General features: G+C 45.0%; 1 protein-coding gene across 1 annotated transcript in view; it reads left to right on the plus strand.

Moving 5' to 3' along the window:
* The first annotated feature begins 5,420 nt into the window (after nt 1-5,420).
* The window catches only part of SH3BGRL (SH3 domain binding glutamate rich protein like), a 40,371-nt gene continuing 28,986 nt past the window's right edge, over nt 5,421-16,805 (plus strand). Inside the window, exon 1 of the mRNA XM_067304021.1 lies at nt 5,421-5,523. Within this exon, the coding sequence (XP_067160122.1) occupies nt 5,479-5,523 (45 nt within the window). The 5' untranslated portion in view covers nt 5,421-5,478. The remainder of the gene's footprint in view (nt 5,524-16,805) is intronic.

Consider the following 16,805-nt stretch of genomic DNA (forward strand, 5'->3'; position numbering starts at 1 on the left):
AATTTAAACATACATTTCTTCTCATTTAATGAGAATTATGTGAGTCTTAGTCATCTTATATTCACAGTGGATCAAAGCAATTTTCATGCACTGAGTTTGGAACTGGCACATTTTGTCAGGAAACCAGAATTGTCACGAAAGTTATAAAAAGCTGTTTTGACTGCTTTGTTTACAGAGAAAATATTTTCAATGTTACTAGATGTGGCCTTGCTTTGATCCTACTGTTTCCTTTAATATTCTTAGTGACAATTTCTAGGGATGCATTTGGCACAGTATACATCTTACACAAAGTGGTACCAGCTCAAGCTATAATTCATGAATAGACGTCATTTTATGTTCTTTCATTTGTTTTATGTCATAAAGATACACAGCTGTATATTATGAGGAATTTTAACAAACAGAACTCCATTAATTCCATTGTAGAACTAATAACAGATGAAAAGAAACACACATGAATGCAGTGTTCTATGCTGTGTGATTTACCTCCTCATGTAACTAATTGTGATGTGTCTTACACAATTATAGATGAAAACAAGGAAACAGCTTTTCTCTTATTTCCAAATGGAGAAGTAGGAGGAGAAGCAGACCTACTGGACTACCCCACCCTCTTACATGAGCATGTTGGAGCAGGGGAAAGGAGTTTCCACCCACAATAAATCAGCAGCACGCTGGCATATGCTACAGCAGGACATTTCTCTTGCAGAGTATGGGTGAAGTCAGAAGACATATTCTGAGTCACAGTTTGCCTTCTGGCTCAAATTATTGGCAAGCTTGGTAGTTTTGGATTGGAAATGAAGAATAGATTTATTTCCTATTGAGAATACTGAGCTGACATTTCTTACCAATCACATGTTCCTCTGGACCCATTTCAGGAGTTCAAAGAGATCTAGATCATCTTGTCTAGTGACAAGCAAAATAAGAGAATGAACCCTGGCACATTTTTATGTTACTTTCCAAATATTTGCAATTGAATTCTGGATTTCTCTCCGTTGTTAGAAAGAAGCTGTGGAGCATTTGGTGCACATGTGCTTCCTGACCTTTTGTACAAGACAGATTTTGCTGTTGATTAGTTTAATATTTTTCATTGCCAGATTCTACCACATTCATTTTGCAAAGTAGTTTAATTTGCCAGTACTTAGAAGCCCCCTTCCTTGTCTCTGTTAAAAAAAAAAAAAGAGAGAGAGAGAGAGTGAGTAGATCTTCGTCATTACCTGCACATTTTTAACTTAAATCACCGAATGAGTCCCAGCTGGCCAGTCCATTGGGCATTCTGCCTACTGGCTGAGTAAGTAAAGAACTGAAGTGAGGCATTGGGGAATACTAGAATTCCTGCTTCCACTGAAGACAGTGGGAATGCTGCCACTTACTTAATGTTGCTGGTTCATTGTAATATATCAGATGAAAAATCTAAAGCAAAATGCAACTGTTGAATTTTTTGTTACCTAAACTGTCCTTTCTAGTGAAAGAGACACTAATAAAAGAGAAGATGTAGCCTGACAAGATGGCCTTGTACAAACACACACTACAATAAGCGAACAAAGGAATCAGGGAGACAACAATTATCTGTGAGTATTATATAATATTATTTTGGTGGCTGCACAATAACAGTAGATTTTCCTCTTAAAGGCACAATATCAATTTGCTCATTTTGTCTGAGGTTTTGGTCTACCTTGAAAAGGACAATTAAACACTTCACAACTGTTTAATAGGGAAAACAAAAATAATAGTAAGGATTTTAGGTGAGCAGCATGGGAATAGAAAATATTATACTATTCTGCCAATAGAGTAGAAAATTTACTATTATGACTCAAGAAAACCTAGTTGTTTCAATAATACCCAATTCATTTATTGCTCTTAATAAATCTTCTTTCATGAAGATAAAATGCCTTTTAAAGTGCACTTTTGAGACTAAAGATAATACCAGGGTTTCTAGTAGGCAGAAAAGACAGGGGGCAGCTCAATCCAGTAGAATTTCAAGTCTGGAGGGCTGAAATGCATTACAAGGAGGAGAGGAGAGTGGGCTAGAAAGCAGACATTCAGCCAGCTTTATTCCTGTGTCCCCGTTGGGCCTGCCCACTTCTGTACTGGCTCCACTCTCTTTCCCTTCTCTCACCTACTCTTTGAGTTGTCTATGCCCTGGAAAATGCCTTCTTTCACTGCTTTGTTAATGCAGGTTATTGGGACTGCTGCAAAAGGCCCAAAGGAAAACTGCAAGCCATAATGTACTGCAGTTTAACTGCATGCTATTTTATCAGTTGTATTAATTAGGACCTCTGGATGAGGCCTCAAAGAGTTCTTAATTATTATAGTCCTGGTGACACTTTATTTAGTGAAATTTATATTTAGCACCTATCTTCCACTTCTGTAAAAATGTGCTCCAAATATTACCTTATATATTATACATTATGATAGCAACTTCATAGAAAATAGGAAATAATTACCACTATAAACATAACAAGATGAAATTGTATCCATCTACGAGTTAAGAAGAAACAAAAACGCTGGTTCTGCTCTTGGCAAAAAATACTAAAAAGGGATGGCATTTCTGAAATGATTTTTTGAAACAAAATAAGCTTTCCTGCTTCAAATTGTCAGATGTTTTTTCCAATTGTAGATATGATTTTTTAAAAAGCCTGTTGAATTAAAAGTCTATTGAATTAAATCAGCCATATTTGTTTAACTAATTTGTCAATGGTTAGAGTAAGGAGAATTCTTTGGCAGCTGACTTGCCTAATTTTGATATTATTCATGATGCTTATTTGAATCTTTGAAAGCATCATCAGATTTATGTACGTTTTGAAAATGCCATAAACCAAAACATTTAATTTAGAATGATGGTACACAACAAAGAGCAGCCTTCGTAGTCTACAAATGCAGTCATTCATGAGATCTGGTTTGGGGAATTTAGAAATTTAATAGGAATAACTGATGTGATTTTTAATCTCTTTAAAACAAATAGATTTACAATTAAAATTCTTCAGGGAATGTTTCTTCAGATGTGTTTGTACAGTTCCCTTCACAATTGGACTGTAAGACATTGACAGATTGGGAAATATATTGATAATTCCAGTTTCCGATGAAACACCATTCTATGTGTCAGTAAACTCCTGATTAATAACAAGGAACAATAGTAGAAGAAACCTAAGCTTATCAGAAAGAATGAAAAATTACAGGTGGAGAAATCTCAAGGTATGTTTGTTTGAACGCTGTGTTTACTTCTCATTCGTTCTCAGCAAACAGCTATGATGTGTAGAAAGAGAAAGGAAAGGAAGGAAAGAAGGAAGGGAAAAAAGGAAGGAAAGAAAAACAAAAGAAAGGAAAGGAAGGAGGGAGGAAAGAAGGAAAAGAAAAAAGAAAGGAAGAGGAAAAAAATTTCATTGAAGAGGAATTAGCTGGACAGTGTTTTATGTTCTTAAATATGACAGTGTATTTTATACAGAAATTCTTTTATTTGCTTACTGAATTTTACTGAAGGCTGCAAATGGTACTGATACACAGTTCCTTGATGCTTTATCTGTGTGGAAGATGCATTAGTGTAATTATGGGATGCCTAAGAAAAGAGCATTGAACCCTGTGCTGAATGTCCAAGCAGTCTGTATTTTGACAAGGGTACGCTTTGAGAGTAACTTTCACGTTGGAATAAATTCTAAAAGAAAGCACTTAACTCTAAATATTATTGCATTCCTCAGTAACATCTACCCATTCCCTACTTCTTTTCCCATCCCTCCAAGGGATACTCCAATCAAAGTAATGTTCGTGGGAGCCCTCCAGTAGGAAGCTGGACACTGGCTCCAGCCCTGCTGGGATAGCACAGTGCTGTCTAGGAAGTGCCGTAATGCATTACAGCTGGGACCAAGCGAAAGGTAAGAAATGGGGAATCTCATGCAAGAATGAAGGAGATGGCATGTTCCTAATATCTTGGTTAAAGTTACTTAAAGGTCCATCATCCATAGATAGAACTTAATTGACTCCTCTATGTCTAACTTTCTCCAGTCCTGCCTCCTCCCCAAGAAAAAGTTTGACAAGAGCATCTTTCCCCCTCTTCTTTTCCACAGCCGTATCATTAACATCCATAGCCATATCATTAACTTTCTTAACTCCTTTGATTCCTTCCAAAGACAGACAGCAACAGATCTAAATGTCTTTGTCCTTGTTCTTAGGGCATATATAAGTACCACTCCATTCTCGTCTATTTTTAAAAAGGGCCCTTCCTCCTCCCTATGCTATTAAGTGTTTTTTGAGCCTGATCCCACACTGCAGAATTGTTTTTTTGCTTCTGACTCAGCTACAGATAGGACTGAGGGGGAAGGGGAGGGAGCTTTGCCTTTCTTACCCCTCGATTTTGTGCTTCCTGACCGAGATCTCTTACGGGTTTGAACCACCCTCGTTGCCCATCCTCGTGGGCATGGCGAGTCTCGTTCAGGGCGTTGCGAGCACCCGTAGGTCCTGCGAAGCGTGGAGATGCGCTCTTCGCTGTGTGTGCTTTTTTTTTTTTTTTACCTTTCCCTGTAAAAACCTGGCGGGTCGGAAAACAAACCAGCTGGGAAAGGGCCCCTGGCACAACAACATTTTATGTCTTGAGGAGACTCCCTGTGCTGTGGAAGGGGTTTTTTTTCAGGGGAGACGGCCCACTTCAGTAAGGCACGGCATATCCCCCCGCGTGGGCTGTTTCCCAGCGCCTCTGGCTTCGGAAACGAGGGTTTTACTGCCTGTTTTTTAGCCCTGAAGGGGCTCAGCTCCAAGGGTTTCGGCTCCTGTGCTGCAGCGAAGCTGTAAGCGCTGCCTCCCGCGCCGCTGGGTGTCGTGGAGCTGCTACCACCTCTTTTCTTCACGGTGAGGCAGGGCTGCCCGTAAAACAGACCTCGTTTAAGCCACCATATATACTTAAAAGAGGACTTATCCAGGCGCTGTCACACCGCCCTCACCGCGCAGCGTCGCCCGCGCCTGTAACCGCCGGCACCAACGGCCGGACGCGGGGACGTTTCGCGGCGTCTATAACGGCCGCGCTCCCGGCCCCAGGCCCGGCGGGGCGGCGGTGGCCGAGCCGCTTCTGCCCCCCCCCCCGGGCTCCGCCGCGGCCCCGGCCCCGGCTCCCGCCCCAAAGCGGCGGCGGCAGCGGCGCCCCCCGCTCCTCGTCCCTCGCCCCACCGGGCGCCGCCGCCGCCGCCTCACGGGGGCTTCCCGCCCCTCCCCCCGCGCGGCTCATCTCGCGGTGTTCGTCGAGAACTCGCCTCTCCCCTTTCTTTCTCCCTTTTTTTTTTTTTTCAAAACTGTTTTCCCCTCTTCCGGGCCGAGCCGCGGTGACTGCTGTGCTGGCAGCCCAGTGAGAGCGGGCGAGGCGGGGCCGGGGCTGCCGCCGCCTCCCGCCCTCTCCCGCCGCCCCAGCCCGCGCCGCCCGCCCGCCCGCACACACCCACCCACCCGCCGCCGCCGCCCGCCTCAGCCCCGGCTCCGCATCCCGCCGCCGCGCCTCCCAGCATGGTCATCAAGGTCTACATCGCCTCGTCCTCCGGCTCCACGGCGGTAAGGGCGGGCGGGCGGCCGTGCCCCAGCTTCTCCCGCGGCGGGGCGGCGGCGCTGAGGGGAGGCGGCGGCGGCGGCTGCGAGCCCCGGCCGCCGCCTGCCCCCTCCTCCCGCGCCCGCTTCGGGCGCTCGGGAAAAGTTTTCCCGGCCGGGAAGGCCCGGGGCAGCGGCTCGTCCCCGCCGGGCTCCGCTCGCCCCCCCGGCTCCCACCTGCCCTGCGCTTTAGCCGCGGAAAAAAGCGGGGCGATGAAGTTGATGCCGCCGCGCAGCGCTGCCGCTGGCTGCGTCCCCGCCGGTGCCGTGCCGCTTCTTCGCCTCGTGTGCTTTTTGGGTGACAGAAAAAAAAAAAAGCTGGGGAAGAGCCAGGGCATCCCCGAGGTTTGCGAGCTTGCGCCTCTCCGGAGGGGCGAAGCGACACCTCGCCGATTCTGTTTCCTCGCTGCCTCCCCGAGCAGCCTTAAACACCGTCGTCAGCCCAGGGGCAGGTTGGCAGCCTTGACGCCCCCACGGCGAGGCGACGGCGGAGGCTCCGAGCGCTGCCGAGCGTCGTTTGGGCAAGCGGGGCGCGAGGCCGGCCTGGAGGCTGCTGCCTCCGGCTTTCGCTGGTGCCCCGGTGCCGCCAGTCCACCCTGTGCCTTCCGGAGGGGCTCGGTCACCCGAAAGCGGCGCCCACAGGCTGCCCCTCTTCCAGGCAGGGTGCCCGGCTCACCGCGCCGGAGCGTGCCGCGCTCCAGCCGACGTTGCGGAAAGCTCTGTATCGCCTTCCCCCAGCTCTTCTGCTAACCGGGAGCATCGCGTACTTGGAGGGAGATCTGCTTACTGCAGCTGGTCATCAAAAATTAAATGTCATTTCCTTTGTGATTTAGCCGCTTACTCCGCGACTTCTGGCCTGGCTCTCTCCCCCACCCTCCGTTAGACTATTCTTAGCAAATCCAAGGGGATAGCACGCGTTCGCTCGCGTTCTCCCGCAGCTGGAAAGGCAAAGTGAACAGCGATGTTTGGGGTTTTTTTGAAGTTTGTTTCTAGATCGCGTCGTCTGTCACGTCAGGGTTCTGTTCTGATGGCTTTATTGCTCTTGTGCGAAATGATTAACGATGCCAGGCGCGTATGGCTACTGGCTGGGTACCTACAGTTCCTTACTCTGCAGTAAGAAACACTGAGTTTATTATGGAAAGACTTGAGTCTTGCTTCATACGGCCCCGATGTGTTTTATGCAGAGCTCAGTCAGAAGACCTTTTTTTTTTTTTTTTAAGCAAAATAAGCAAAACTGCTGGGAGACTTGTGCCTAGGTTCAGATCTAGCTCAAGCTGATAGTGTCTTAAAGGTCGTAGGATTTCTGTTTGGCCTGCATGAAATACGGCCTGAGTCTAAAACCCAGGGGATTTTGTGGCATTTAGTATAAATGTACTAGGGATTTACAACAGGGCAGCTATTGCATTAAATGATCAATAACTTTTGCTGCAAGTAGATATGAGACTGAACTGCTGGTGATGTGATGGTCTCTCATGTGAGTGTTAGGTACCCTGGTTCTGGTGGAGGTTCCCAAACTTTCAGAGCCCGATCTAAGATGTACCCGAAGGAAAAAAGCCTGCCTGTTTCACTGAAACTTCTTTCTCCAGTTCAGGGCATTTGCTAATCTACAGGCTTCTGCAGCAAAAATAGCCTCCTGGTAAACTTTGCTGTTGGTGGCTGTGATGCAATAACCTCTCGCTCAGCTCGGGCAAGCAAAGCGTCTGAACCCCGTCGCAGAAGAGGAAGAGGAGAGCAGATGACATAAAAGTCTGTTCTTGGGTGTCCCTGCTGTAACTCTTTTTTCTTTGTGATTTATGCTGATCTTGATGCTGCCATAACACACTGATGTTGGTCTTGAAAAGATGGTGATTATCTGATGAGCCTGAAAATGTCTTGAAATCGTGAGTAGATCCAACATTCACATAAGGGTACAAAGGTTTCAGTCCAGTTTCCTGCTGGGTTTGTATAGAATAATTATCTTGAAGGAAAGAGAAACAGTCATTAGTAGACTGAAAAAGTAATTCTTGTTTTCTAATGCAGCTGTTAATACATTTCAAGCTGACTGATTCTGCTGCTATAGATTGTTATCAGTGGCCTCTTAATGGCAGTTATTGATTTCTTTCTGTGTGTGCTGATACTGAACTCCAGGGGCGGGAGCACTGATCTTGATCTGGACTAAGTTTTTCTGCTTTTAAGCTAGGTTCTTAATGATTAGCTTACTGGTATCTGAGATACTGTCTTGCTGTTGTGTGGGTACATGTGAGAATTGATTCTAACTTGCTCTTGCCTTTAGGGTCACTTCTGCATCCTTAACTGTGGAATTTGAGTAGCAATGTTGATGAAGTCTGTTTTTATGGATATTGAACATAACTTGAACATAATTGCACATACTTTAGACACCGTCATGAATATACATACGCAGTAATATTGGCATCTTAAGTAATCTTGTGGTAGTGAGCGGGGCTTGCACGTTCTCAGTTTACTGAGTTTATGAAAGGTGTTTCTGTTGGCAGGAGTCAGCCCAGTACCCCGCTGCGTGGCTGTTTCCCTTCTAGCGTAAGAATTTTAATCGATGTTTCAACTTCATGTAAAACAGAGAGGAACCTCACTGAAGGGAGGGGTTCTGCTTTCACCTGAAGTGTGCTCAGTGGGCAGGAATTGCTTTCGTGTGCTTTAAAACAAGCCGTTGGGGAGACAGGCTTTGCTTGGGGGCTTAGAGGAGTCTGACGAGGTGCAGGATTGGAAATGACCCACTTGTGGAATGGGAAGTTCGCGTCCGGGAAGGTTGCTCCAGAAAGATGGAGCTGAGTCGGAGTTGTCACCGCAATGCAATTGGACCGGCTGTCAGCTCCGTCAGGCGTTCGTTCCTGCTGGGACAGCTTTGTACTGGCGGTAATGCTCACCACTGGGTTACTTGGCTTGTAAAGACTGAGTAAAAGCAAAGCAGAAATAAGTATAAAATCACCTCCTTTCTAGATAATCAATGACTTGTTTCTGTACGTCAGTAAACTTTTTTAAGATTCTGGAAAGCATCATCTCCCCCGAAGCAAAAAGGGGCGAGATTGCTTAACACCTTGCAGCCTCAGGCTGTAAGACTTGGAGGGTGTTCAAATTTTGTGGTCGCTTATTGGCAAAGCAATACTTAGGCAGTATAATTCTCCACATCACAGTATATAAAATGTTTCCCCAAGGCACTGTTCTCCATTAAGTTTGCATTCGATAGTATGTATCTGTGAGGAAAAATTATATGTAATTCATGTCTAAGTAAAGGTGGTTTACAAGTGTATTTGAAGCAGTGGATTTCTTAATTTATGGCAAAATATCCTTCACAGAATATTTCTCATATACCTGAGTCGTTCTGAGCCTTGTTATGGGTGTGAGAGCAGAAAGTGGTTTCTGAGCTGCCCATTTATAGGTTTTCAAACACTTTAGAGTTACTACGTAGTGTTATCTTTGGTACGTTTCATTGGTTGCAAGGCAGTGCATTTGCATTAGATCAGGGGTTTTGCTTTATACACAGTGTATGATAAAGGTGATCGTGTTTGTCGTGGTTCATTGCCGTGGTTCTCAGAAGCAGAGACAGCAGATTCAGCCAAGATATTATGACTGCAGTCTTAGTCTGGCTTCCTATTTGAATTTCACCCTGAAATCCTGTGAGTTACAGCATAGTTTTCTTGCTGAATTTGGAAGTCTTGTGCTGAAAGATGCTCTTTTTCTTTAATCTTTCTCAGCATGAGCTTTGTATTGGTGAATCGTGGGCCAAGACTCACGGATGACTGTAAATATGAAGATGAGCTGTAGACACCAAACATGGGAATATTCTGGGAAGCTGCTATCCAGGAGTCTTTCTCAATTATGTGCAGCTGAAGCAAACAGTGCTACAGTATTAGTGAACAGTGTTACTTAATAGGAAATGGTACTGGTGACTACAAACATAAAATGTCAGACCCCAATTCTGCGCTCTGAACCACCCAAGCATTGGCTTGAATGGGGATTGTGGAGCTGTTATGTAGAATTTAACTATGGACTTTTCTCCCTTAGCATTTAGGTATTTTGTTATTTTGGCGGTAAGAGATAGCCACAGCTTTCCTGCAGCACCAGGAGAACTTGCGTGCGTCTTCCTGAAGGCCATTGGAGTACCGGTTTTGTTGATCTCCTATGGAAAGGAGCCAGCCCTATAAATTCTTCTCAGTCTTATGAGCATGCATGTGTTACCAGCAGCTGCACTGCTCCGAACTACAGAACTTGTCTTGGAGAACTGTGTTTATCTATCTGACACCCCCTTGCAGGCTATGGAAGTATGCGAGAAATCTGGAAGCTATAGCTGTGGAAGTAGCGTTTGCTTTCGACGGCTTGCGTTGGGTGCTGAGTGCTGAGCACTCCCCTGCGCCCCGGCCAGCACCACGGGCTCCGTCAAGGGCTGCATCTAACCCAGAGTGTCCAAACACCGCTGCAGCACCAGGCGCTTCACGTCTCTGACCTAGCGCCCCTATTTCCAACTGTGCAGACTCTTCCCCCCTGCGTGTTTTGATGGCTGCATGGGTGGTTTTCCTTGCTTTCCTTATACTATGATTGCAGACATGGCAAAAATAGGAGATGTTTATCCAGACTCAGTGCCAGAGTCCTAAGTTTACGTATCAGGCTCGCCACTGCTTCGGAATAGTTTGAGAGAGGAAAGGAAATTGTTGTTTATTTTTTTGTTCACAAAGTTAGGGATTTGGCATTTTAGGGTTTCATCTTTTTCTGTGTTGTTTTCTTTTCTGGGAAAGGATCTAGGTCTTCTCATCTCCCACAAACCAGGAAATGAAAAGTGGCCTGTGGTCTGGAGAGAGAATATTTGCAAGCAATTACACCTACTCTTCGTTGCCCCCCAATAGCCCAGTAGGGCTTAGAAGCACTTTCTGGTGGTGCCAGGGCTGTATAGCCAGCAGCAAGTGGTTCTGGAGTGTTATGGGCTGGAACTGAAACAGGACAATTTTGGATAATGGCAACTGGAAATGAGTAGATCTGTTGTGTGTAACCATCGGCTCTCGTCCCTGTTAGTCTTCAGCAGCTCAGGGCGTGGGGAAGGCTGGCGAGGCTGCTTCAAACTTCTGTAGCAATCCCGATAAAGTCATACACGCAGAGATGGAGCTTGTACAAAAATTTATTTTTATCTTTTGCGTGTAAATCTCTGTAGGACCTTTTTCCTCTGCCTTTCCCAAGAAATGCAAATAATGCCATCCTCAGATGAAAGGAATAAAGTCTGAGTGCTTTCTGCCCCCGTGCTGCTTTGCCTCTTTGAGCTTTTCGAGTGGCTGGCATTTGGTCCGTATGAGCGGCGCAGCGGTGCGGAGTGACGGAGCAGAAGATGGTGTTTAGCCTTGCTGAGGGCAAATGCCGCTACAGCAGCGTAATCTGTTGTGCCCAGCATTTTTGTCGGTGGTATACAGCAAGTGCGTGTTCTTCTACGGTTGCATCAGAGATCGCAAAGGTGACATCAAAGCCTGAATGCTCTCAGTCGTGCTTGTCACCCCAGAAGCAGCTAAAGCCTACGTTTTGGAATTGCTTATGTACTTCTGCCTGAATGTTTGGAGCGTATTGGTGCAGTTAATATGAGAAGATAACACTGATATGGATCCTGTTTTGTTCTTAGAAATACTCTTGTAATATGAAGCAAGTTTAGGTAAAATATGTGATATGGGGAAAATAAGCTGCACTGGTAGTTTTAGAAACAATTTCATAAGTGTACATGTAATTTTTTTGTGATACTTAGCTCATACATTTTATCATACACTGTGAGTGAGAACTGATTTGTTCTGCTAGACTAGATACTGAGTTTAAACACGTCTCTTGTGTAAACATTATGTGCATGAAGTACTTGTTTGGGCATCCAGTATTAACCAAACTGAACGTCTCTCAGTACAATGGTATGAATTGTTCTGAATTAAGAGTTCTTGGGGTAGAAGACAAAACGTGTAACATGAATCTAGCTAGACAGTTAGCTAGGATGCGTTCCATCTGTCTTGCTGTCTTTTTCTTTTTAAGTCATTGTTCCAAACTGTAGATAAGTAAAATGTCTTTCTTAAAATATTACATCCAAATTTTTAATAGTGCCAAAGGTTAAATTGGTTGCAGCTGTTGCAAATGTTTTGATGTATCCAAATAAAAAACATTCTACTGTGCTTAAGTAGAAACAGTTTTCTGACAGCACGGGAGAGGTGAAATTATACTTCCTAGTCAAGGCTGGGAAAAGCTTTGTGTTAGGGATATCTGTAGACTTTATATGCAGGAATGACAGCGTTTATTTTTAGAGGGTGCATCAGGATTATGTCCTTTTTGTGCACTGCTGGAGGAGAAGAGGCTGAGTGAAAGGCTCTGAAGGCCCTCGGTTTACACTGCTTTGCTTGCACCCTGGTGCTCAGCACTTCTCAAGGTCTGATCCATACAGTGTCATGTTAGGGCTAAGCACTTATGTTTTTTTAATAAATATTTGCAGAGTTGAGCAAATAACTTTTCCTAAGGCACTAAAGTTGCACTCGAAAATTCCTATAGAAGTCAGTGAATTGGCATGTGTATAATGAGTAGAAGATGCCAAAAACAAGAGTCTGTGGAAGGTAATTTATTCCTCCCAGAAGAGGAAGGACTGGGGAGTAAGGAGATAAATGGAACTAAACAAACATTGATAGATGTCAGCTGTTTAAGCTCAAAACAGAACTAACAAAAATATTGCCTTATTTTATAAATAGAAGAGCTAAGGATTTGTCATTGGTTATAGTAAGAGCTATATTAACTCTGTGTTATGTAGCCGTTTTTTGTGTTCCCAAACCCTTGAGCTGCCACGCTGGAACCACGGATGTTAATTCCTTGCTGCTAATCAGTGACCTCGAAACCTCAGCCAAATCCACAATGTATATCAGGATTTTGTTGTTCAAAAATGGTTCTGCTCAAACATGAAAGTACAATGTTAAGTACATTTTTTAACCCCAGCCATATTCAGGGAAGACCTTCAACTTGTGATAAAATGGAAAATACTTTTGGTGGTCACATCCTGAAAAAGCGCAGAGCAGAGCCTCCATCGGGGAGCGCGTCCGTCGCAGGGCAGCACCCCAGGGTGACTGTTACAGCCACTTTCTGAAATTTGGCAGGCGGTAGAAAGAGAGCAAGATTTAAGCCAGCAGAAGAAAATGTGAAGGGTTCACATCAACCCTTGGACTGAATGAGGTGAAGTTAATGCTCTCTGGGTTCAGCCAAAGTCGTCTTCACATCCTGACTTGTAACTTCTCCCTGTTAGTTTTGCCCGTGGGCAATGGATGTGATGATTTCTTTAATAAGCTATCTGAAACCTAGTTTTATTGGGGCTCCTTTTTCCACGTGTGAATGCCGCCTCACTCGCAATTCTAAAGGCACTCGAGCATGAAATTGTAATTATTACCTGCCGAGTAATCTCTTGTTTAAATTGCTGCGGTGTCAGAGCGAAGAAAGGAGTCAAATGCCGCAGTAATTTGAAAAAGGATCTCGGGGAAGTCTGGGAGCTACCGGCTATCTTTCTGTGCTGGACAAATTGATGTTATTTTTTGTTGGGCTCTTCCCCAGCGGACACGTGGGCAAATAGAGTATGGTGGGAAAGAGTCAATAGCGCTATCAGAGAAGGAAGCCGAGTCTCACAGCCGTGTTATTCGAAGAAGTCAGTGAGTGTATGAGCACGGGTTGCACTTGCTGAAACCCTGGCTTCCAGAAAGTTTTGGATGAGCTTTGGCCAGATTAAGAATCGTTTTCCTTAAAGAAACTAAACTGCCGTGGAATAAGAGGAAAGGACTTTTCTTGGCTTATGTAATTGATTACAAACCAGTAATATAAAACAGATAGCAAAGATGAGTTTGGAATATAAAGGCGGCTCTCGCGATATATGGAAGTTACAGAGGAAATCCGATGGGGATCTGCACTGAACAGCACAGCCATAGGCGACCCAAAGACGGGAGAGCGAAGTGGCACAGGCCGTTGGCGCAGTTCAGGTGCGTAGTGGGAGACAAGCCTGCTGGAGCTGTCCCGCATGGGGGAGAGGGAAGAAACCCTCCTAGTCCTCAGCAAGAATTAGGTTTAAATTAACTGTTACTGTTTAGCAAAGAGGTCTTGGAGTTATAATAGGAAGTTCTATAAAAATACCATATTAGCGATCATAAAAAGCAAATGAAATGTTAAGAATTTGTAAGAAAGGAGGGAGCAAAGCAGAAAATAATACTGCTGTATGAAGCTGTGGGGAGTCTGCATCTCTAACAGACTAGTTCTGTTGTCTTTAAAGGATGTAATAAAATTAGAAGAGATACGACGATCACCTTCTCACCCTACTCAGTACAGGGAACAACAAAGTAAGGTAGGATTCAACAGCTGAGAAAAGAGAAGGCTGAAAGGATACAAAAGGTGATTAAAATCATGGCAGGCATGGGAGAACTACCAGAAAGCAATTGCCTGTAGTGTCTCATAGTGCGAGAGCTGGGGGATAGCGAGCCGAACTCGCGGGCGGCGTGTTCAGAATAAATGCAGTGCTGTGTTTGGCAGCACATAGCTTAGCTGAGAAACTCATCGCCCAAGGATGTTGTGTATGGCAAAAATTGCATGGGTTCAGGAAGCAGTGAGACAAATTAAAGGGAAAAGTCTATTAAGGGCTATTAAACATAATTACTACACCTCTGACTCAAACCTGCAGATTATTGGAGGCTGGGAAAATGTAATGTTGTAATAGCCCTGTGTGCTCAGTCTGTTCCTGTGCTCTTCCCTCAAATCTGTGGCCGGTGCAGACAGGATATTGAGGCAGACAAGAGCTGGATCTAACCCAGTTAAGCTGTTCCTCAGTTCTGGGATGAAATTGGCCCTGTCCCTAAATTTATATTAACAGTTTGCATGTAAAAAGTTTGAGAATGTGTCCAGAAAAAAATGTTCCATGGAAAAGAATGTGTGTGTGTATTTGGCAGGGAAGGAGGTTGGTTTGCTTTTTATTTGGTGTTTATTACATGTGCCTAAGGCTCTAAAAGGATTAGCAGGCTCTAGAAGTTTTAGGTGTAACTAGAAATTTTCTTTGAAATATAAACAAATTCTGTATCTGTTTGCTATTCAGATATACCAATGCGCTTGAAATCTCACCTCTTTGCTTTGCAAACTTTGAGATGCTGTGAGAGACTGTAGAGATGGGAGGAACTTTTAACTATATTTGTCCCCTGTATCTTAGAAACCAGAAAGCAAAAAAAAATAGCAAATGGTTAATAACAATTCTGCTCTTGGTTTCTGTCTCGACAACTGCAGTTCAGCGCAGGAGATAAGGGCAAGGCTGTAGGAAACGCTGTGTGAAGGTATTTGATATGTAATAGCTGCCGACAGACTGGAAGCTTTTCTATCAGAGGTAAGCATTGAAATCTCAGCGCTTGGAAGCTGAGTAAGACTGCGCGTAGGGAAGATCTGCCTTTAGAGCTTCCATTTTACATTATAATAAAATCCACTGCAGGATCCAGGTCAGGATTGGGATGTTTGTACTTGCGGGCATCAGCACAAAGCGAGCTCCGACGGGTGACGTGAAACCTCTCTGCCTGATGTGTGACATAGGGCTGAGGTGGGACTGAGGGAAGTTTTCCAGTAATCAAAGATGAAATGTCAACTCTCTTTTCCCGGGCTCTTGAGCTAACGGGCAGATGTGGCTTTCAGCTACCTGAAATACAGGAGTTAACACAGCTGTTCTTCGTATGTGTCTCGTTGCCAGTCGCAGTCTGTGCTCACCACTTCTTACATGAGAAACATGGGCATTTGATGATGCGGACAGCAGGTGGTTCAGAAAACATCATGGCTTTGCAGCGTGAGCAGCGGGTGCCGGCATACAGCATAGTTAGGCCTGGATAATAAGGTGGGTTTGTCAAGAAACCCTATAGGCATAGGTCAAAATAAATTGGCAAAGTCCAATGTAAACAGAAAACAGGCAGCCTCTGGGAAAAATAATAAGTTTTCACATGAAACCACATTTTTATGAGTAATGGTTTCCAGGCAAGTTTAAACAAAACATCTGTATTAACCTCCTGGGTGAACCTTTGACTGCATTAATGTCACTGGGAGTCTTGCCATTGACTGCACTAAGACAAGATTTTACTCCTTAGGAAATACTTAATGCCACTTATCTACCATCATTCCTGCGTGCACGTTGCAGACGTTCTCAACGAGAGCTGCAGGCCGGCAGGCAGAGCAGGAGAGGAGCAGAACAACTCGAAGAATGAATTAAAAAAGAAAATAATCCGAAACCTTTCTCAGTGGGCTTGGATAGAAATGACACTCAAGTTAAACTGATTTATAGATAATAGAGATAAGATTTCTTTTTCCCTAGGCAGAAAATAGGCACAATATATGTGAGTAGGAATAAAAAGGAGTCACAAGATAAAAAGGGACAGGCTTGCAAACTTCTTTTTTAGTGCCCTGATAATCCTGATTACGAGCTAGAAATTCCTTTCTACCCTGTAATGCAGATAAGCAAGTTTCATGGTTCTGGTGACTAAACCTGTAAAACCTCTGTCCTTGAGCAATCTCTCTCTGAGTTTCTTTTACCTTCTGTTGCGTCCAGGTGTGCGGGGCAGTAGCTGCGAGAGCCTTCGTTCCCCTGCGGAGGACGGAGGCTCGAGTTGCGCGTGCTGTGAGATCCAAGTAGCTCGTGCAGCTCTCTCAGGGTGGGCTCCTTCTTCGAGGAGGTTACACCTGTGTAAAGTGAGAAGCGGCTGGATGGACAGCTATGCCTTCGATATAATGATCTGGGACAAAAGCGAGCAGCTTGGAACGCCTTAGGACAGCCATGGCTTCGTGCCGCTGGCAGTCGAGTGCTGGGCTGGGGCTGGAGAGCAGCAGGGGAACGCAGCTATTTTGGCTGCTAGCCCAGGGCTGGAGAACTCCATCCCGCAGCAAATAAACAGCTGGGAGACTTAATCTTTTAAAAAGTAAAATGCGGTATATATTTGTCTTAGCGTTTGTACGCCAAGATTAAAAACTAACTTGTGTGGAGGCAGAAGGAATCTTGTGGTTTAAAAAGAGAGGGAAAAAAAAAGCAAGCAAACAAACCAACCAAGGTACTCTACAGATACCAGGGTGACAGGAGTGATCTCAAAACTTAGCAAAGGCAGGGTGGGAGCGGGCGCAGCGCCCGCAGGTGGAGGCGGTGGCGGTGACCTGCCCGCCAGCCGCGGAGCACCGGGCCGAGGGCGACGGTGGCTCTTCGCTGGGCTCCGGCCACGCAGCGGGCGAGAGCAGCCGGCTGGTGGGAAAGA

Source organism: Apteryx mantelli, chromosome 13 (genome assembly GCF_036417845.1).
Source record: "Apteryx mantelli isolate bAptMan1 chromosome 13, bAptMan1.hap1, whole genome shotgun sequence".
NCBI classification, from domain to species: domain Eukaryota; kingdom Metazoa; phylum Chordata; class Aves; order Apterygiformes; family Apterygidae; genus Apteryx; species Apteryx mantelli.